The 22,265-nt window shown below is 47.8% G+C and overlaps 1 protein-coding gene across 1 annotated transcript in view; it reads left to right on the forward strand.

Annotated features, from left to right (window-relative positions):
* Nucleotides 1–3,343: 3,343 nt before the first annotated feature.
* The window catches only part of LOC144273009 (uncharacterized), a 117,548-nt gene continuing 98,626 nt past the window's right edge, over nucleotides 3,344–22,265 (forward strand). Inside the window, exons 1-2 of the mRNA XM_077831443.1 lie at nucleotides 3,344–3,467; nucleotides 6,229–6,374. Of these exons, the coding sequence (XP_077687569.1) occupies nucleotides 3,431–3,467; nucleotides 6,229–6,374 (183 nt within the window). The 5' untranslated portion in view covers nucleotides 3,344–3,430. The remainder of the gene's footprint in view (nucleotides 3,468–6,228; nucleotides 6,375–22,265) is intronic.

The following is a 22,265-nucleotide window of genomic DNA, read 5'->3' on the forward strand; positions in this document are numbered from 1 at the left end:
CCCCACTCTGCTTGTTGGGTACATCCCTCCTGGAAGGACTCAAACAATTTTAGTGCATTACCCTGGACCTCTGCCACTGCTCTGCAGCATTTGATGGTCAGCCATTAAATAACATGTCTTGCCTGAGAGAGGTCCAGGAAGCTGAGAATAAAAGTTTGTCTTTGGCTAGCTTTTCTTCTATGAGCTTTCTCAGGAATGAAAGTTTGTTGTTTCATTTTCCCGCTGGAACACATAAAATAAAGTGCCAGTCCTGAAATCTCACTGGCAAAAAGGACTAGGACCTGGCCTCCATGGACCCTGACCTATTCCAAGATCCATGCCAGAACAAAAACCAAGGTGTTTCAGCAAAACCATTTATTGACCTGTTTGTATTTGGTGCATGATATAGTCCTGCAGCTGGAATAGGTATATTTTGCCGCAGAGCTCCTTTTGATATGGTTTTGATGGTTTGGTGGTTAGGTGAACTTGACTCTGCTGCTTGGCCTGGGGATGAACTGCATGAAAGATTTTACGTGTTGTCCTTAGTGGGAACTGCACTGCCTGTTATTTCATAAGCTTCTTGTGTGCCTGAGGCTAACTGGATTAGTGAAGGATTGCATGCATGCATGGTTTATGAAGCTTCTTTGATTACAAAGTCCAAAAATATATTACTTTTTATTATAAAAAGTTTTTCTTAATTTTTATTTAAAGAGAAGACAAAATTCCAGGCATTCTCTTGTTCTGCTGTCACACATACTTTCCAAAGAAGGGAAAGAAGGTGAGTTTCCTCTGCTTTTTCCATGATTAATTTTTTATCCTTTCATTTTCTTTCTAGTTTGTGCCCCACTTCCCTTGCTCACTAACTGCATGGGCCCACAAACAGCCCCTCACACACATGTAGGCCAGCTGGTGCTACCCTTTCTGCAAGATGAGTTCACAGCCTCGTGAGCTCCTGGAGGTTTTGCTTTGCTGGTTTCCTGACTCCTTCTTTGCAAGAGGCTCTTTCAGTAGCACTGTTTACTTATCCAGGCCAAGCACAACTTCATACTGATCATGCCAGTTAAAAACAACATGGGAGATGGCTGTCAAATACTTCCCATTTTATCTCCATTTATTTATACCACTTTAAAAAAAAAGTTTTTAAATCATCTAGTTTTCCATATAGCTGGGCTATGCTAACACATGTGCTATTGCTGTTTCCCAGTGCTTAGCTAGGCATTTTAGCACGTGGGGTGAGCAAGCATATTTGCACCCCCTACGAGAGTGCACGGGACTATTTTTTTAGTCCCGCTCACGTCCCGCCCTGTAATACCCACTCCCACTCTAACCCGCTCCTCCATTGTTTGCTGAATTTTTATCCCACACCTGCTATTACGGCAGCAGGTCCTGCGGGACCTGTGGATCCCAGTCCCGCTACAGGACTCCTAGAAGCAGGGAAGTATTTGTACAGTGCACAGCACAAATCCCAACCTTATTGCTACAACAATATAAGGAATCAAACTCAGCAAAGCTGTGAGACTAATGTAAGGCAGCTTTCTGATAAAGGGACAGAAAACCTGGGATAACCAAATATTTCTCTGACTCAGAATATAGTGGATCGCATCTGTGTGGGTATAGTGTCTGAACAGGAAAGGGTAAGTGCTCATCCATCTCAAGGGGTCTTGCAGTATTCCACTTGATCTCTGTCATTCAATGTATGTGTGAAGGCACTAGGGGAGCATGCAAGATGCATTGGTCTCCAGATTGTTAGCGTACAGATGATATTCAGCTCCTTAGCTCTGATGAATCTCACCTAGATCCTCTAGAGTCTGATTTTTTTCAATATCTGGCCAAGACAAGATCCTTGATGAAAGCAAGCCTGCTTAATCTTATTCTGGACAAGTCACTTGATTCTGGTGGATAGGAAGAAACATTTTGACAAACTGGCTGGGACTATGAATTCTTTAACTGAAGGAGTATTATGCCTGTTCTTTAGTTTTACTGATTCAGAATCCAGGCAAGTCATGCCTCACCAACCTGATTGCCTTCTGTGACGCGATCACTGGCTCTGTGGATATGGGGAAAGTGGTGGATGTGATATATCTTGACTTTAGCAAAGCTTTTGACACCGTCTCCCACAGTATTCTTGCCAGCAAGTTAAAGAAGTATGGGCTGGATGAATGGACTATAAAGTGGATAGAAAGCTGGCTAGATTGTCGGGCTCAAGGGGTAGTGCAGGGCCCCTGTGCAGGGGAGGGGCAGGGTTGGGGGGGCGCCGTGCGGGTCGGGGGCTGTGGGGCGGGGGGGCTCTGCCCGGGGGTGGAAGGGGCGGGGACTGTGGGGGGGCTCTGTGAGGGTCGGGGGCTGTGGGGCGGGGGGGGCTCTGCCCGGGGGGGGAAGGGGCGGGGGCTGTGGGGGGGCTCTGTGAAGGTCGGGGGCTGTGGGGAGGGGGGGCTCTGCCTGGGGGTGGAAGGGGCAGGGGCTGTGGGGGGGCTCTGTGAGGGTCGGGGGCTGTGGGGAGGGGGGGCTCTGCCTGGGGGTGGAAGGGGCAGGGGCTGTGGGGGGGCTCTGTGAGGGTCGGGGGCTGTGGGGAGGGGGGGCTCTGCCCGGGGGTGGAAGGGGCGGGGGCTGTGGGGGGGCTCTGTGAGGGTCGGGGGCTGTGGGGCGGGGGGGCTCTGCCCGGGCGGGGGCTGTGGGGGGGGCTCTGTGAGGGTCGGGGGCTGTGGGGCGGGGGGGCTCTGCCCGGGGGGGGAAGGGGCGGGGGCTGTGGGGGGCTCTGTGAGGGTCGGGGGCTGTGGGGAGGGGGGCTCTGCCCGGGGGTGGAAGGGGCGGAGGCTGTGGGGGGGCTCTGTGAGGGTCGGGGGCTGTGGGGAGGGGGGGCTCTGCCCGGGGGGGAAGAGGCGGGGGCTGTGGGGGGGCTCTGCCCGGGGGGGGGAAGGGGCTGTGCGGGCGCTCTGCCCGGGGGGGGGTGTTGTTCCGGAAGCCGGACTGTTCCCCCTCCCCGCAGCCGCCGAACACGGACGAACCCGGGAACTTGACCCCCCCCCGTCCCCATAGCGACCGCGGCTGGCCGCTCCCCTGTGCTCCGGGAGCTGCCCCCGCCCGTCCCCATGGCGACCGCGCGCTGGGCGTTCTCGCCGCTCAGCTTCCTCCAGTTCTCCGAAGAGTCCCGCCTCCCGCTCCTCCGCCCAATGGCGCTCGCCCGTGGCAAGAGGCTGCACTTCTATTGGGGGACCAATCTGTCCTTCCACGCTCCGCGCCGCCCGGGGGCCGGTCTGGGGCCGCGTCCCCCGCACGTCCGGCCGGACTCCGCGCCCCGCCCCCTGGACCGTTGATTGGACAGGAGTCGCGGGGAGGGCGGGACGCGGTCAGGACGCATTGCGAATGGCAGAGCGCCTTGTCGGTCAAGGGCTGGGCGGGACGCGGGTCTGGCGGCCTCGTTCGAACCGCAGAGCCGGGGCCGGCGGGCAGCATGGCGCGGCTGCGTCGGCGCGCGGGGGTCGCCGCAGGTGAGGGGCCCGTGACACGGGGGGGGAGGGGGTAGCAGGGTAACGTCCGAGGGGGCGGGGCCCGTGAGAGACGGGGGGGGTAGCAGGGTAAGGCCCGGGGGGGGGCGGGGCCCGTGAGACACGGGAGGGGGGGTAGCAGGGTAAGGCCCGGGGGGGGGCGGGGCCCGTGAGACACGGGAGGGGGGGTAGCAGGGTAAGGCCCGGGGGGGGGGCGGGGCCCGTGAGACACGGGAGGGGGGGGTAGCAGGGTAAGGCCCGGGGGGGGGCGGGGCCCGTGAGACACGGGAGGGGGGGTAGCAGGGTAAGGCCCGGGGGGGGGGCGGGGCCCGTGAGACACGGGAGGGGGGGGTAGCAGGGTAAGGCCCGGGGGGGGGCGGGGCCCGTGAGACACGGGAGGGGGGGGTAGCAGGGTAAGGCCCGGGGGGGGGCGGGGCCCGTGAGACACGGGAGGGGGGGGTAGCAGGGTAAGGCCCGGGGGGGGCGGGGCCCGTGAGACACGGGAGGGGGGGGTAGCAGGGTAAGGCCCGGGGGGGGGCGGGGCCCGTGAGACACGGGAGGGGGGGTAGCAGGGTAAGGCCCGGGGGGGGGGGTAGCAGGGTAAGGCCCGGGGAGGGGGTAGCAGGGTAAGGCCCGGGGGGGGGGTAGCAGGGTAAGGCCCGGGGGGGGCAGGGCCCGTGAGACACGGGAGGGGGTAGCAGGGTAAGGCCTGGGGGGGGGGTCGGGGCCCGTGAGACACGGGGTAGGGCCCTGGGGGTCGGGGCCCGTGAGACACGGGGGGGCAGGGTAAGTCCTTGGGGGTTGGGGCCTGTGCCACAGGGGGTGGTGGTCAGAGTAATGCCCTGGGGGGAGGGACTTTTAATGGTGTGTGGGTATCACTCTGTGGAGGGGCCTGTGACACCAGGGAGGGGGCATTAGTGTAATGCCCTGGGTGGCTTTTCCACACTCTTAAGCAAAGTAGTGTAGACCAGGGCTAAGAGCCAGAACTACTTTAATGTGAATTTGCTACCTTTTAGTTCGTGGTATCAGGGCCTACCCAGGGCATTTACAGTGCAAAACGTTAGTGCAGTGATATTCAAACCTCAGTAGGGTTGCCAATTTTATATTTGCAGAAAACCAAACACCCCTGCCTTGCCCCTTCTCTGAGGCCACACCCCTGCTCACTCCATCCCCCCTCCCTCCACCCTTGTTCACTTAGCTGCAGGGGTATGAGAGGGGGTGAGGGCTTTGGGGTGGGGCCAGAGATGAGAGGTTTGGGGTGCAGGAGGGGATTCCAGTTTGGGGCAGGTGGTTGGGGTGTGAGGGCTCTGGCTGGGGGTGTGGCTCTGGGCTGGGGCCAGGGATGAGAGGTTTGGGGTGTAGGAGGGGACTCTGGGCTGGGGGGGCAGAAATGAGGGGTTCAGGGTGCAGGAGGGGGATCCAGGCTGGGGCAGGAGGTTGGGGTGCGGGAGGGTACGGGCTGTGCCTGGGGTGTGGGCTCTGGGGTGTGGCTGGAGGTGAGGTTTTTGGGGTGCAGGAGAGGGCTCCGGTCTGGGGCGGGGGGTTAGGGTGTGGTAGGAGGTGAGTGCTCCGGCTGGGGGTGCAGGCTGTGGGGTGGGGCCAGGGATGATGGGTTTGGGGTGCAGGAGGGGACTCTGGGTTGAGGTAGGTGGTTAGGGTGTGAACTCTGGTTGGGGGTACGGGTTCTGGGGTGGGGCTGGAGACGAGGGGTTTGGGGTGCAGGAGAGGGCTCCGGGCTGGGACAGGGAGTTGGAGTGCAGGGGGTGTGAGGGCTCCAGCTGTGGGTGTGGGCTCTGGGGTGGGTCCATGGTTTGGGGTGCAGGAGGGGGCTCAGGGTTGGGGCAGGAGGTTGGGATGTGGGTGGGGTGCAGTCTCCAGGCAGCACTTACCTCAGGCACCTCCCAGGAAGTAGTGACATCTCTCTCCACCTCCCAGGTGGAGGTGTGACCACCGGGCTCTGCATGCTGCTCGAGCCTGCAGGCCAGGAACCATGGCCAATGGGAGCTGCTGAGTTGGAGCTGGGGGCTGAGGCAGCACTGTGCAGAGTCCTTGTGTTCTTCCCTCCATCTAGGAGCTAGAGGGAGATGCCAGCAGCTTCCCAGGAGTCTAGTGGGGCCAGGTAGGGAGCCTGGCTGTGCTGCCAATCAGACTTTCAATGGCTCAGTCAGCGGTGCTGACCAGCGCCCCCGGGGTCCCTTTTCGACCAGGTGTTCTGGTTGAAAACCAGACACCTGGCAATCCTAGACCTCAGTAATTCAGGAGCCAAATTAGGGATCAGCATTACCCAAAAGAGCCATGGTGGTGTGAATTAATTGGTTCATTTTATTTATATATATAATATATGAAATTCTCACAGCAAAAATGGCTGACGAGGTATTCTACAATTGGTTAATAACATAGCAACAGCATCCTGATTGGTTAACAATTAAATCAGTGGTTTAATATCAGGTACTGCAAAGAGCTACAGGAGACACATTAAAGAGCCACTTGTGGCGTGTGAGCCTCAGTCTGAGCATCACTGCGTTAGTGCATGCTGCTACTCACACCCCCAGAGTCCAAACCGTGAGGCTGGGCATACTAGCCACAAGTGATGTGGTGGATTCTGCATCACTTGTAGTACTTAATTGAGATATGCTGTAATGACCCAATCAAAAGCTATGCGCTGTGTTATACAGGCTGTGGGATTAGATGATCACATTGGTCCTCACTGACCTTAAATATATTAACCTAATCTTATAGCTGTTTTACTTGCCCTTTCCTGCAGAAGTTGGTGATGAAAGGGAAGTAGATGGCCATGATCCCTGTTGCTCTTTTGAGATGAAGCAGCTCTTTGGAGAGTTCCTTATGTTGCATCGGGAGCGCCTGCGCCAGCTGGAAATCATGGATGATGCACGGGAGGAGGCTCTCAGAGTGAGTCTTTCCCAATGGAGCACCTGCTTGTCCTGTCGAGCAACCTTCAGGGCACATGGGGCTCATCCTAACTTTGTCTCTCCCAATTATACAAGGAGATAAGCGAATTGAGGAATCGCTTTGTCATTTTTGGGGGGTGGGGAGGTGTAGAAGCACCACATGCTTTGCTGGTGGAGCTCAGCAGCAAGACACCTTACTGCATTGGCTTGTGTCATGTGTTGCAATTGCCAGAGATTTGTAATGGGATGGGTATAAGAGAACAACAGTTCAAATTGTCATAATTTCTCTAGGACTTGAAACCAAATCCTAATGACTCTTGGATGTAAGCAGAGTACCTTAGTGTTGTCCTCTTGCAGCTACTTGCATTAATGTACTCCGCTTACAGGGAGAATGAGGAGTTGGGGTGAAAGATACAATAAGGTGGTTCTTCTTCAGTCTCTGTTTTCTCCCCAACTACATCTCCTGTTGTTGTCACACTCTCTGCTAACCCCATACATTGTGCTGACACTCTGCCTTCTGCTGTCCTTCGTGGCTGGTGAAAATCAGTGGGGATGTACTGGGTCCATTGTTGATTGTGGTTTCCCTATTTGGGGGGATGAAGGAGTTGTGGTCCTTGTGTTTTTTTTAAGCTATTGTGAGGCCCATTCTCCAGAAAGCCAGATTGTCAATCTCAAGAGTTGGTTAACTCTCACGTGCTGTTCCATTTTACATTATTGGAGAAAATTGTGGGTGAGCACTTCTCACAATTTCTTGGTTCCTCAGGCTGCCTTGACCTTAGTCAATCTGGTTACAGAGATAGATATGGTTGTGTTATTGGCTGATCTCTTTCTACCAAAGGAAGAAAATAAAGTGTCATTGTTCAAGGGATTTTCCTGACATATTTGTGGAGCTGCTCTTGAGTGACTCAAGCCTATCTTTCTGAGAGAATCCAAATGGCAGTTGTAGCAATTGTTGCTCTGCTTCAGGATCCCTTTCCTATATGCTAGGGATTGAACTTGGATCCTAGTCCAAAGCTCCTTTTATTTTAAAAAGGGATATTAGCAGTTGCCATTTATTTTATGCAATAATTAAATGGGATAACTGCTAATCAGGCAAGGCCAGGCTGATCCCTTACAGAGGCATATTTGACAGTTACCATTTATTCTGTGCAATAGTTCAATGGGGTAACTGCCAGTGTACTTGTAAAATAATAGATTGAGTTTTACCATAACCTGATCCTGCAAACCTTTCTCTACACATGGTGCTTGCTGGTGGGCATAGTCCTACTGAAGTGGTTGGGACTGCACTCAATAAGTACTCTGCAGAGTAGAGCGTTTGCATGATTTTATGCTAAGTGAATAAACACCAGTGTACTTTGTTAATTTATTTTGTTGGTTGTAGCTGAGATTTATAACACTGTGTAGTGTGCTTACAAATGTTCTATAGTTCAGTTTGTAAAAGTAATGAATTCTCAGTAATACAAGACTTCTTTGTAGTGCTCTGCTATTAAATCTTTACTGAGATGTAGAAAGCCTTTGCCAGTTCTTGTATAGATTAGCAGGGTTATTTTGTTCTAATTCTAAAGGGCAGCAATATAAGGAAAAAGACAAGCTACTGAACTTTAGTATTAAAGTTTATTCTTTACTTGAACTGCTTTATTTTGCAAAAACTTAAGATTCTTAGACATAACAAAATCTAGTACAATAAGCTCCATTACAGAATGTTAAGGCTTTATGGTTAAGTGCTCCAAGATCAGAAAAGCCAAAATTAAGTTTTCATATTTGCTCTTAAGTCTGCTTGCTGGTACATAAGAATAGTTACAATGCAATTGTATATTTAAAAATTGTATAATATTTCTAGAAATATTTTTAAAGGCTACAATTAGCTAGAATTTCCAATTCTAGATAATGGATGCTCAATTATGCCCCCAGCCTCTGTTCTCCATCCCATATGGGGATCTCTCTCACAAGAAAGTGCTGAGAAACAAGGTGGTTTTTCTCTCTCAGCTGGGAACAACTGAGATGGTTTCTCACTGGCACAGAGGAGGGTTTCTGTTTCTGTTAATTCCTTATTCCCATATTGAATCTTCCAAAGAATATTCAAATTCTGTGAGTGAATTTTGTCCATGTAGTCATATAGATGGGTTGTGTGTACCAGCACTGTTGAACTTCAAGAAACTTCTAGAAAGCACTGCCTCTTGTGGCCACATGAGCATCCTCTCATGGCACTAATTGTGAGTAGCTGAGGCCATGAAAGGGCCATGAAGTCCCAAATATCTCAGTTCATTGCTTTCTGTCACTAGCTGTATGTATGAGGACATTCTCTCACTGCTTTGAGAATTTATTTGGGGATTTTTACCCAAATTTTCTAAATTAGTTTGTTAGAAACTAAACTTCCCACATGTTTGGACACCTCTGGTTTGCAGTATACTTCTCTCCGGAGGCACACAGTAGTTGTAAAGCAGTTTACACAGTTTACTCAGAAACACTTTGCCCAGAGTCTAACCTTGCTCTTTTACTTAAGCATGAACGAGTACAGATCATATACAACAATAAGCCTTGCATGCATTTCCCTGCCTCAGTTTCCTTGCCTCTCCTGGGCATTATATGGGCTGGGTCAGAGTCCTTTGGGTTGTCCAGAGTGCTTCTGCTTCAGTGCATGGTTTGTAGGCTGGAACATGGAGCCTTCGTCCCCCTAGATCAGCTTACTTGCTTTGCACTTGACCAGTCTCTCCCCTTCCTTCTTCCTTGCCCCCCTTTGGTCCTGTGGTGCCTAGCTATTTAACCCACTCTGGATTTCCTTTGTTTTGTCTTTTGGGTGATTTTTCCACTGCTCTCCTCCCCTAGTGTGGTGAAATAGCTGAAATTTAAGAGGGAGAACAGGTGTCTTTCAGTAGAAATTGCTTTTGATTTGGCCTAGTTATGAGCATGTGAAAGTTGTATTCATGTATATACAATAGTCTTGTTTGTTTAATGATAGTGTTTTTGTATTCATGTGTGTACAATAGTCTTAGTTGTTTAAAAGTATATCATTAAACAAACATCTCCCAAAAGGAAATTAAGCTGTGTATGCATCTGAAGCTAAATTAGTGACCTGGAGAAAAAAATAGTGAAACTGCATGTAGAGCCTTGCTTCCTTCATTGTTGGATTGTAGGAATAGTAACTCAGAAGATAGTAAGCATAAGGTGCTCAGAGAAGAGCATGTTGAGGACTCTTAATTAAGACATTTTAATTTAAACAAAGACAAACCATTTTTTTCTGAGATCATTCAGTGTTCATTTTCACTAATGTGTTCATGTAAGACTTGCGGATCAAAATTACTGTCCATTTTTACCTCACATTTTATCTTAATCTAAAATTTAAGTTATTAGAGTTCAACATTACAATCTAAGACTGAATCCTGCCATTCCTGCACCTGAAGCTAGGTGGATTCAACAACACATTTCGGGAAACAGCACTGCAAACAACCTATTTCAGGAAAACACTTATTTTTGTGAGTGATTTAAATAGGGGTGTTGTCTGAAGTCACTCCTGAGTTTGGGATGTTCTAATAAGTCTCAGAGGAAGGGACAGAATTCGTGTCCTGCACAGATTTCTTTGCTTCTCTGCAGAAAAATGACTTTCTGCCAGGGAAGCAAAGGGAAGCAATAAGCGTGGTCACATGCCCCTCCCTAGCAGCGTGAGTATGTTGTTTCAGGCGCCCGGAGCACTTGGCGGAGAAGTAAATCACTGGGGAAGGCAGGACTGGGGATGCCCGGGGCACCCCCAGAAAGTCCCTGGCTCTGCATCCCTCCCCCACTTCCTGCCACCATTGCGCCTCAGCTGCGGGGCAAGGGATCACTGTACGGGGAGCTGCTCTGCCCAACCCCTGTGTATCTGGACCCCCTGCTGAACCCCTGCATCCAGATCCCCACCCCTGTACCCAGACCACCCCCCGCTATCCCCCCTGCACTCGAACCCCCACCCTGATGAGCCCCACCTTTATGCACCTGGGCCACCCCACTGAGCCCCAATCAGATGCACATGGACTCCCTGCTGAGTCACCCCGACCCCCCTTGGCTAAGTCCCATCCTGTCACACCCAGACCACCCCCTGCTGAGCCACAACCACCTTCACCTGGATCCCCCTGAAGAGTCCCATTGCCCCTGCACCAGGAACCCCCCAACAAGCCCCTGTGCATCTGGATCCCCCCACTGAACTACCCGTACCCAGAACCCTCTAAACCCACACCTGCCTCCCCCCACTCTAAGCCCCTCCACACTTGGATCCTGCTGGGCTGAGCCTGCCTGCCTACACTTGATGTGCCTGGCATGGGACTGCTAACCCTGGTGAGTTGCTTCCCGCTACTCCTGAGAGAATTCTGCACCAAAAAATTAAAAATTCTGTGCCAAAGAAATAAAAATTCTATGCACAATATTTTAACATCTGCAGAATTTTGCAGAATTTTATTTGTCAATAAATAAATGTGGAGGCTCCAGCAGCGCAGTGGGGATCACAGGTGACTGGCTGCATGGAGGTGGGATATCCATCCTGCAGCCCTCCCCCTGGGACGTGGACCTCTGGGGCAGGCTGGGCCCTTGTGCTGTGTCAGGGTTGGGTGCAGCCTCCCTGCTGAGTCCTTGTCTCGAGGTGCAGGGGAGCCCTGCAGGGTGATCTTCCACCGCCATGCAGCCAGTCATTTGTGCTCCCCACTGCCATGCTGGAGCCTCCGCATTTATTTATTGACAAAATTTGCAGAATTTTATAATATTGTGCATAGAATTTTAATTTTTTTGACACAAAAATCCTTCAGGGGTAATAATAAAGGTACTGGTTGTGACCAGTGCAATCTGGGGTTTATTAAAAGCCTTATTTTGATCTCCCCACCTCCTCTAATTTTGTGGGTAATATTACTAGGCATGAGTTTGGGGTAGCCACATCTTTATTCCATATCACACTGACATTGTGTGTGTGAGTTTATGTGTACTGAAATTAAAATACATAACAAGGAATAGGTCTTCAGCACTGGAGTGGGTCACTGTGTAGTTATGCTGTTTATTCCTTGAGTTCAAAGCGGAGGCCATCATTCAATTACAAATCCTCATATGCAGGGGGTAAAAAGTTAGCTCCCGACTAAATCTTTGTCAGTTTTGAAGAGTCTGCAAGGCATTTAAATTTTTGAAGTTTGAGCACTCCAGCTTTGTGATTTGATACTTTCTACTTGGATAACTTGAACAGTAGTTATTACATTTTGCTGCATTGTTTACTGCACATGATATAGATCAGTTTTTAAAATGAGCTGCAATTTACTGCACAGCAGCTGGGTTGACACAAAAAGCTGTAATCTAGTAAATCATATGTTTCTGAAATTAGAACATGTATTTGAATATGTATTTATTCTTTTGACTGCAACAACTGTGACAGAGCAACTGTGAACTCTCTGGTAAATAATAACCAGAAAAACAATCCCTATTAAACAGGTAGTTCATATTGCTTACTTGAGAGAGGAGTTATTTTCACCTTACAGTACCTTCTGCAAAATATTTTTTCCTCATTTTACTGTTAGAAATAATCCTGCTTAAAAAATAACAGATGCACCAAACAGCAATTATATTGTTATGGACAGCATCAGCTACTTGAATATGTTTCTTAGCTATAGCTGGTTTGGGTCACTGCTCTTCTAATCTTGACTTGGTTTTGGTCTTCATTATTAGTTGACCTGGGCAGGTCATGCTATTTGGGGATGACTTCATAACTCTGTACTAACTTGCAGGATGGACCCTGCTACAGCCCCATAAAAGTTCCAGAGTGCATTTGTATGTCAAAGTACGATCTGGAACTTCTAGTGTGTGGCAGCAGGTTTCATGTGGTGAGTTAGTGCATGGCGTGCTTAGATTCACATTCTGGCTTTCACTGAACTAATTTGCTGTGTAAACAAGCCCATAGTCATGATTGAATGTGCTCTAGCTTATGATTTTATAACCTTTGATATCGCCCTTCTTTTTGTTTCTAGTCAGAATCTTATTTTACATTTGCATTTTGTTAGCTTTTCCTTCTTTAATATTATTACTTTTTAACAAGGAATTGTTTTTCCTCTTTGTTTTAATAACTCTGACTTAGGCATGGTCTAGCCAATTTGTCCACATAAGAAGTAGCTGAGGGGACAATCCAATATTATCTATGAATATTTCAGAGAAAGAAACGTGTAAAGTTCTTGTACTGCACTCATTCCTCAGCCATCATCTTTTACTAAACCCCATAAATAACCCACTACCTCACCATGAAATCTATCAAAGATGGGATGACAGAATCCTTTGCCTTTCCTATTGGTATTTTTAACTGAAGCAAGGATTTGAAGTGGTGCTGAACACTTTTCAGGAGTTGACGCTTGCCTTTCATTCAAGCAGAGTAAATGCAATCACCAATATTGCTTAGAATCTCTGAAGAGTTGGTGCACTTGAAGAGATTCACATTATCTGTAGAATGGTTGAGACTTGGGATAGAATCAGATTGTTAGAAAGTAGGAGGCAGGTGGTGGTGATCGGGGACTCTCTCCTCAGGGGGACTGAGTTATCTATCTGCTGCCCCGACCGGGGAAACCCGGAAAGTCTGCTGCTTGCCAGAAGCTAGGATTCATGATGTGACGGAGAGACTGCCGAGACTCATCAAGCCCTCGGATCGCTACCCCTTCCTGCTTCTCCATGTGGGCACCAATGATACTGCCAAGAATGACCTTGAGCGGATCACTGCAGACTACGTGGCTCTGGGAAGAAGGATAAAGGAGTTTGAGGTGCAAGTGGTGGTCTCGTCCATCCTCCCTGTGGAAGGAAAAGGCCTGGGTAGAGACCATTGAATCGTGGAAGTCAACGAATGGCTACACAGGTGGTGTCGGAGAAAAGGCTTTGGATTCTTTGACCATGGGATGGTGTTCCAAGAAGGAGGAGTGCTAGGCAGAGACGGGCTCCACCTAACTGAAGAGAGGGAAGAGCATCTTCGCAAGCAGGCTGGCTAACCTAGTGAGGAGGGCTTTAAACTAGGTTCACCGGGGGAAGGAGACCAAAGCCCTGAGGGAAGTGGGATACCGGGAGGAAGCACAAGCAGGAGCACGCAAGGGGAGGGCTCCTGCCTCATACTGAGAAAGAGGGACGATCAGCGAGTTATCTTAAGTGCCTATACACAAATGCAAGAAGCCTGGGAAACAAGCAGGGAGAACTGGAAGTCCTGGCACAGTCAAAGAATTAGGATGTGATTGGAATAACAGACTTGGTGGATAACTCACATGACTGGAGTACTGTCATGGATGGATATAAACTGTTCAGGAAGGACAGGCAGGGCAGAAAAGGTGGGGGAGTTGCCCTGTATGTAAGGGAGCAGTACGACTGCTCAGAGCTCAAGTATGAAACTGCAGAAAAACCTGAGTGTCTCTGGATTAAGTTTAGAAGTGTGAGCAACAAGGGTGATGTCGTGGTGGGAGTCTGCTATAGACCACCGGACCAGGGGGATGAGATGGACGAGGCTTTCTTCCGGCAACTCACGGAAGTTATTAGATCACAGGCCCTGGTTCTCATGGGCGACTTTAATCACCCTGATATCTGCTGGGAGAGCAATACAGCGGTGCACAGACAATCTAGGAAGTTTTTGGGAAGTGTAGGGGACAATTTCCTGGTGCAAGTGCTGGAGGAACCAACTAGGGGCAGAGCTCTTCTTGACCTGCTGCTCAGAAACCGGGAAGAATTAGTAGGGGAAGCAAAAGTGGATGGGAACCTGGGAGGTAGTGACCTTGAGATGGTCGAGTTCAGGATCCTGACACAAGGAAGAAAGGAGAGCAGCAGAATACGGACCCTGGACTTCAGAAAAGCCGACTTTGACTCCCTCAGGGAACTGGATGGGCAGGATCCCTGGGATAATAACTTGAGGGGGAAAGGAGTCCAGGAGACCTGGATGTATTTTAAAGAATCCTTATTGAGGTGACAGGGACAAACCATCCTGATGTGTAGAAAGAATAGTAAATATGGCAGGCGACCAGCTTGGCTTAACGGTGAAATCCTTGCTGATCTTAAATACAGAAAAAAAGCTTCCAAGAAGTGGAAGATTGGACAAATGACCAGGGAAGAGTATAAAAATATTGCTCAGGCCTGCAGGAGTGAAATCAGGAAGGCCATATCACACCTGGAGTTTCAGCTAGCAAGAGATGTCAAGAGTAACAAGAAGGGTTTCTTCAGGTATGTTAGCAACAAGAAGAAAGTCAAGGAAAGTGTGGACCCCTTACTGAATGAGGGAGGCAACCTAGTGACAGAGGATGTGGAAAAAGCTAATGTACTCAATGCTTTTTTTGCTTCTGTCTTCACGAACAAGGTCAGCAACCAGATAGCTGCACTGGGCAGCACAGCATGGGGAGGAGGTGACCAGCCCTCTGTGGAGAAAGAAATGGTTCGGGACTATTTAGAAAAGCTGGATGAGCACAAGTCCATGGGGCTGGATGCGCTGCATCTGAGAGTGCTAAAGGAGTTGGCAGATGTGATTGCAGAGCCATTGGCCATTATCTTTGAAAACTCATGGCGATCGGGGGAGGTCCCGGATGACTGGAAAAAGGCTAATGTAGTGCCCATCTTTAAAAAAGGGAAGAAGGAGGATCCTGGGAACTACAGGCAAGTCAGCCTCACCTCAGTCCCTGGAAAAATCATGGAGCAGGTCCTCAAGGAATCAATTCTGAAGCACTTAGAGGAGAGGAAAGTGATCAGGAACAGTCAGCATGGATTCACCAAGGGCAAGTCATGCCTGACTAATCTAATTGCCTTCTATGACGAGATAACTGACTCTGTGGATGAAGGGAAAGCAATGGACGTGTTGTTCCTTGACTTTAGCAAAGTTTTTGAGACAGTCTCCGGCAGTATTCTTGCCACTAAGTTAAAGAAATATGGGCTGGATGAATGGACTATAAGGTGGATAGAAAGCTGACTAGATTGTCGGGCTCAGCGGGTAGTGATCAATGGCTCCACGTCTAGTTGGCAGCCGGTATCAAGTGGAGTGCCCCAAGGGTCGGTCCTAGGGCCAGTTTTGTTCAATATCTTCATAAATGATCTGGAGGATGGTGTGGATTGCACCCTCAGCAAGTTTGCAATTGACAGTAAACTGGGAGGAGAGGTAGATAGGATGGAGGGTAGGGATAGGATAGAGAGGGCCCTAGACAAATTAGAGGATTGGGCCAAAAGAAATCTGATGAGGTTCAACAAGGACAAGGGCAGAGTCCTGCACTTAGGAAGGAAGAATCCCATGCACCGCTACAGACTAGGGACCGAATGGCTCAGCAGCAGTTCTGCAGAAAAGGACCTAGGGGTTACAGTGGACGAGAAGCTGGATATGAGTCAACAGTGTACCCTTGTTGCCAAGAAGGCCAATGGCATTTTGGGCTGTATAAGTAGGGGCATTACCAGCAGATCGAGGGATGTGATCGTTCCCCTCTATTCGACATTGGTGAGGCCTCATCTGGAGTACTGTGTCCAGTTTTGGGCCCCATACTACAAGAAGGATGTGGAAAAATTGGAGAGAGTCCAGCGAAGGGCAACAAAAATGATTAGGGGACTGGAACACATGACTTATGAGGAGAGGCTGAGGGAACTGGGATTGTTTAGTCTGCGGAAGAGAAGAATGAGGGGGGATTTGATAGTTGCTTTCAACTCCCTGAAAGGGGGTTCCAAAGAGGATGGATCTAGACTGTTCTCAGTGGTAGCTGATGACAGAACAAGGAGTAATGGCCTCAAGTTGTAGTGGGGGTGGTTTAGGTTGGATATTAGGAAAAACTTTTTTCCTAGGAGGGTGGTGAAACACTGGAATGCGTTACCTAGGGAGGTGGTGGAATCTCCTTCCTTAGATGTTTTTAAGGTCAGGCTTGACAAAGCCCTGGCTGGGATGATTTAGTTGGGGATTGGCCCTGCTTTGAGCAGGGGGTTGGACTAGATGACCTCCTGAGGTCCCTTCCAACCCTGATATTCTATGATTCTGTGATTGCTGGAAACTAAAAATAGAGAACAAAACTGTACAATTCATCCAACTTCTATTCCTCAGCCAATGCTGATTAAGAGAGAAGTCTGATTATTTCTGGGGAAAGCAGAGCACAGGTGGTTACATCTTTGATGGCAGAGTCCCATTTGGAAAGCCAGAATATTTTACTGTATTTAGAAAGAAGCATTTCTTGAGAATATTGTGTTTAGGTGTGGGTCCCTGTGAAAATAATTGTGGCTGGTGAAATGATAAGAAGTTTGGTTTAATCCTTGGATAATTTCACTTGTGGGTTTTAGGATGAAATAGAGCTGGGGGGAAAAAATAGAAAGAAAAACTGAACCTTATTAGAAGTACAACAGCTGGTGACTGTATCTTGGCCAGTGTTCCCTTTTTTCCAGTAAGCTGTCTAGAGGTGTATAACCCTAATGGCTTGTTGTATGCCATTAAAAGGTATTGTACACTCATAAAAGAATGACATTTTGATCAATGCTGTTAAAAGAATTAGTGTCTTGACACAGAAAAGCTTTGCTGCTGCAAGTTTAAAAATATGCCTTTAAAAGCTTTTTATTGAATACCTTTGCATCCTTCAGAAATGTGCCATTTTGGTGTGAGGTTGCTCTGAAGTATTCCATGTTGTAACTTAAATGCAAAATCTCCTGTTTACCATCAGAAAGGAACCAGGCTAGGCATGTGTAGTTACTTAACTACCATCCAGGGGACTAAAGAAAAAACACCTTAAACTATTGTATGTGGTCTAAAAATAAGAACTTTTTGTTTTAAAGAATACAGAATCATTTGAAAGCCATTTGTTTTTTGTTTGGCATTGATTTTTCCAGCACTGTTTGAGTGCCCCTTTGTGCTTGGAAGTCATGGATTTTACATCTACAAGTGGGGTACAATGTCTCCAGTGTACTGGAGATTGGCCCACAGACGTGCTGTCCATACTCAGTGGAATTTGGTTGGGAGACTTTAGGTTGCTTCCTGTGCTGGTGAGTTTTTTTTTTTTCTTTTTTTTTTCCTAATTGTATTTCCCTTTTGTATGATTTCAAGATCTTTTAACAAAGCACTGTTTACCCATGATTGCTGAAATGGAGCTGAATATGGCTTGATTCTTGCCTACACCTACCGCTCCACTTGCAACTATTGTTGACAACAGTTGTCGGGGTGGTTCAGTTTTGTAATGTAGGTTAGGCCTGAGGAATCCCATAAACGGATTTGGCAATATTATTAATATAATGACCAGAGATGACACGTTCTGAGGCCAGGTTGTTAAGCTGTGTTAACCTAACTGGTTTTAAGCAAATATGTTTCAGCACATTCACACCAGCATGCTGGTGTGGTTTAAGAATTCTTGTATTTTGCTCCATGTCTACCATAGAGCTATTCTAAACTGTTTTTGGTTGTGTGGCCCTCCTGGTGTCTATTCTACAGTTTTCAGCACAGCTCATAGAAGGAAGAAGAGATGGTCTTGTGGTTAAGACACTAGAGTGGAAATCAAGAGACCTGGGGTTTGATTCCTTAGCAGGGTCAAAGACTTTCTGTGTGACCTTGAGCATTTAATAATGTTTTTTTAATCTTTCTCTGTATCTCAGTTTCTCCCACTATAAAATGGGGAAAACAATGGGTGAAAATAAGTTCATAAACATGTTTGAAGTACTAGCCTTTGTGCAATGGGAAGCTTGCACAAAACAAGGGGAGAGTCTGGTCTTTAGTAAGCTTTTAGTTATTATTTTTTTCTGTACCTGTAACATTCAGCCTCACTTAGTAGCAAATCTGCTCCTCTGCCTGCTCTTTTGTCTTCCTTCTCCATCCCTCATTCAGTTTCTCCCCTTCTTCCCTGTCTGTGTGTGCGCAAATGAGTGGTGTTGGGTCATGTCTGTGCCACAGCTTCTCCCCCATTGGCCCACTGTCTCCCCCCGTGGATAGGTGGAGTAGGTTGTATGGGTTTACGGGGTTTAGCTATCTGGACAAGCCTCACTCGAGTCCTTACCCTTCTGGGGATAACCAAACCATGCAAGGGAGCAAATAAACAAAATAGCCTTCCAGGATTCCTTAGGCTCCTTAGCCCTTTATCCTCTGGTGGTACAGAGCATAGCTGTGCCAGCCTAGCTGCAACCAATGCCAGAAAAGAATCAATAGATGGGGTGGGCAAACTTTTTGGTCTGACGGCCGCACAGTTGTTGCAAAACTACATGGAGGGCTGGGTAGGGAAGGCTGTGCCTCCCCAAACAGCCTGGCCCTCACCCCCTCCCACTTCCTGCCCCCCTCAGAACCCCCGAGCCATCCAACCCCCCCTGCTTCTTGTACCCTAACTGCCCCCTCCTGGGACCCCCGGCCCCTAACTGCCCCCCCGGGACCCCGCCCCCTATCCAACCCCCCCTGCTCCCTGTACCCTGACTACCCTGACCCCTATCCACGCCCAGGCCCCCCCCAAATCCTTGTTTCCTGACAGCCCCCCCCCCCAGGACCCCACCCCCTATCCAACCCCCCCCTCCCTGTCTCCTGACCTTCCCCCCCCACCCCCAGACCTCCGCCCCATCCAATTGCCCCTGTCTGCCACCCTGGACCTCCTGCCCCTTTTCCAACCCCCCATCCCCTTACCAGGCCACTCAGAGTGGCAGGACAGGCTTATTGGAAAGCCTGGGAGGTGGGTGGGTGCAAGCTGCACGGCGGCATAGCTGCAGGGGAGGGGGAACAGCGGGGGAGGGACTGGGGGCTAGCCTACCCTGCTGGGAGCTCAGGGGCCGGGCAGGATGGTCCTGCGGGCCATAGTTTGCCCGCCTCTGCAATAGCTTGTGAACTGGACTTCATCCACTCTGCTCATTCTGTGTGTGCTTTTAAAATGAGATAAACTGAAAAAAGCAATATTTCAGGAATGCAATTTGAAAGAAGAATGAATGAACTTGACAAAACTAAACCCAGACATGCTCAGGACACTGCTTTTTTCACAAAATCGCTACCATCCTAATGAAAGAAAATGAATCCTTGGAATACAGGCTAGGAAACATGGCAGACTAGTTAATAGCCTGCTGTGTGCAGCTAGTATGACTGTTAGTGCTGCTAAGAAGGTTCTATGGGGCAGGTTTCCCAAAGTGCTGGCTAAACAGGGTCTCTGTATTTTTTGGGCTACTGCTCCTCTTTATGCCCTCTTGGATCCATCAGTCTATTCTGGCCTTCTGTAGGCTCAGCAGTTCATCAACCCTGCTGACGCTGGGCCAGAGAAGTGGGTTTTTCTTCAAGTCTTGCTGGAAGTTGCAGCCTGGGCATTTAAGTAATTGCTGCAGGCCTCTCCACCACTCTGCACTACACTGCCTCAGCCTCTTCCTTCTCTCATCCCTCCTCTAGGCCTTTCTATATCCTCTCTTTAGGCCCCTCTCAGGCCTCTTTCAGGCCCCACTCCACCAACCCTCCTGATGGTTTCCCGGCGTTCATAGATTAATTCATGGATTCATAGACCTGAGAAGGCCAGAAGGGACCATTGTGTCTAGACCATCTAGTCTAATCTCCTGTATAACACAGGCCATAGGACTTTCCTGAATTAATCCCTACTTCTAGTCCAATAGATGTCATTGAACTAGAGCAGTGTTTCTCAAAAACCTATCTGTGGACTAGTGCTGATCCCTGAGATTTCACTGACACAGTTTAGGAAGGCAGCAAGCCAGTCCCTGGTATCAAAAAGGTTGAGAAACCGTGAACTAGAGCACATCATTTAGAAACCTGTCCAATTTTAATTTTTTTGTTCATAGATTCTAAGGCCAGCAGGAGCCATTGTGATAATCTTTCTGACCTCCTGTATAACACAGGCCATGGAACTTCCCAAAAATAATTCCTACAGCAAATCTTTTAGAAAAACTTCCAGTCTTTATTTAAAATTTGTCAGTGATGGAGAATCCACCATGTCCCTTTGCAAATTATTCTAATAGTTAATTACTCTCACTGTTAACAATTTATACCTTATTTCCAGTCTGAATTTGTCTAGCTTCAACTTCAAGGCATTGGATCATGTTATATTTTTCTCTGCTAGATTGAAGAGCCCGTTATTAAATATTTGTTCCCCATGTAGGTAATTATATACTGAAATCATGTCACTCCTTGACCTTCTCTTTGTTAAGTTAAATAGATTGAGCTTCTTGAATCCATCACTATAAGGCATGTTTTCTAATCTTTTAATTGTTTTTGTGGCTCTTCTCTGAACCCTCTCCAATTTATCAACCTCCTTCTTGAAGTGCGGACACCAGAACTGAACACAATATTTCAGTAGTGGTTGCACCAGTGCCAAATATGGAGGTAAAATAACCTCTCTACTCCTTCTCGAGATTCTTTTGTTTATGCATCCCAGGATTGCATTAGCTCTTTTGACCACGCATTACACTGGGAGCTAATGTTCAGCTGATTATCCACCATGACCCCCAAATATTTTTCAGAGTCACTGCTTCCCAGAGTAGATTCCCTCATTCTATAACTATAGCCGATATTGTTGCTAGATATATACTTTTATAGTTAGCCATATTAAAGTGCATATTGTTTGCTTGTGTCCAGTTTACCAAATGATTCGGATGGCTCTGAATTCATGACCTGTCCCCTTTATTATTTACCAATCACCCAATTTTTCTGTCATCTGCAAACTTTATCAGTAATGATTTTATGCTTTCTTCCAGCTCATTGATAAAGATGATAAATAATGTATAGCCAACAACCGATTCCTGCAGAACCCCAGTGGAAACACACCTGCTCGATGACCATTCTCCATTTACAGTTCTATTTTGACACCTATCAGCCAGTTTTTAACCCATTTACTGAGTGTCATGTTAATTTCATATTCTAGTTTTTTTAATCTAAATGTGTGGTACTAAGTCAAAGTATATTGTATCAACAATATTATCTTTATCAACCAAACTTGTCATCTCATTAAAAAGAAATCAAGTTGTTTGGCAGGTTCTGTCTTTTCCATAAACCCATATTGATTTGCATTAATTATATTACCCTCCTTTAGTTCTTTATTATTCAAGTCTCAGATTAGTTGCTCCATTATTTTGCCTGAGATTGATGTCAGCCTGACACACCTATAATTACCCAGATCATCCTGCTTACCCTTTTTATAAATTGGGATAAAATTAGCTTTCTTCCAGTCTTCTGGAACTTCCCCAGTTATTGAAGTTATTGAAAATCAACATTAATGGTCCTCCAAGCTCCTCAGCCATCTCTATTAAAACTCTTGGAGGCAAGTTGTCTGGATCTACTGATTCAAAGTGTCTAACTTCAATACCTTTTGTTTAACGTCCTCCAGAGATACTAGTGATCACATACATCCAGTGATCACGTTAGCCCTTTTGGCCACAGTGTTGCACCCAGAGCTCATGTTCAGTTGATTATCCACCATAATCCCCTGAGAAAAGTCACTGCTTCACATGGTAGTCTCTCATCCTGTAAGTGTGACCTCCCTTCTTTGTTCTTAGATGTAGGCCCTTACACTTGGCAGTATTTAAAACACACATTGTTTGCTTGGGTCCAGTTTACCAATTGATCCAGATTACTCTGTGTTAGTGACTTATACTTGTTATTAACTACTCCCCTAATCTTTGTGTCATCTGTAAACTTTATGCATTATTTTGTGTATTTCTAGGTCATTCATAAAAAGTTAAATAGTATAAGGCCAAGAACCAATCCCTGTGGGACTCACTAGAAACAAACCCGCTCAAGGATTATTCCTCATTTAGAGTTACATTTTGAGATGTCATTTAGTCCATTTTTAATCCACTTAATGTGTGCCATGTTGACTTTGTATTATTCTAGTTTCTTAATCAAAGTGTCATGCAGTACCAAGTCAAATGTGTTAAAGAAATCTAAGTATATTACTTCAGTACTATAAACGTTATCAGCCAAACTTGTAGTCTCATCAAATGATATGAAGTTAGTTTGACAGGTTCTGTT

Source organism: Eretmochelys imbricata, chromosome 12 (assembly GCF_965152235.1).
Source record: "Eretmochelys imbricata isolate rEreImb1 chromosome 12, rEreImb1.hap1, whole genome shotgun sequence".
Classification (NCBI taxonomy): Eukaryota; Metazoa; Chordata; order Testudines; family Cheloniidae; genus Eretmochelys; species Eretmochelys imbricata.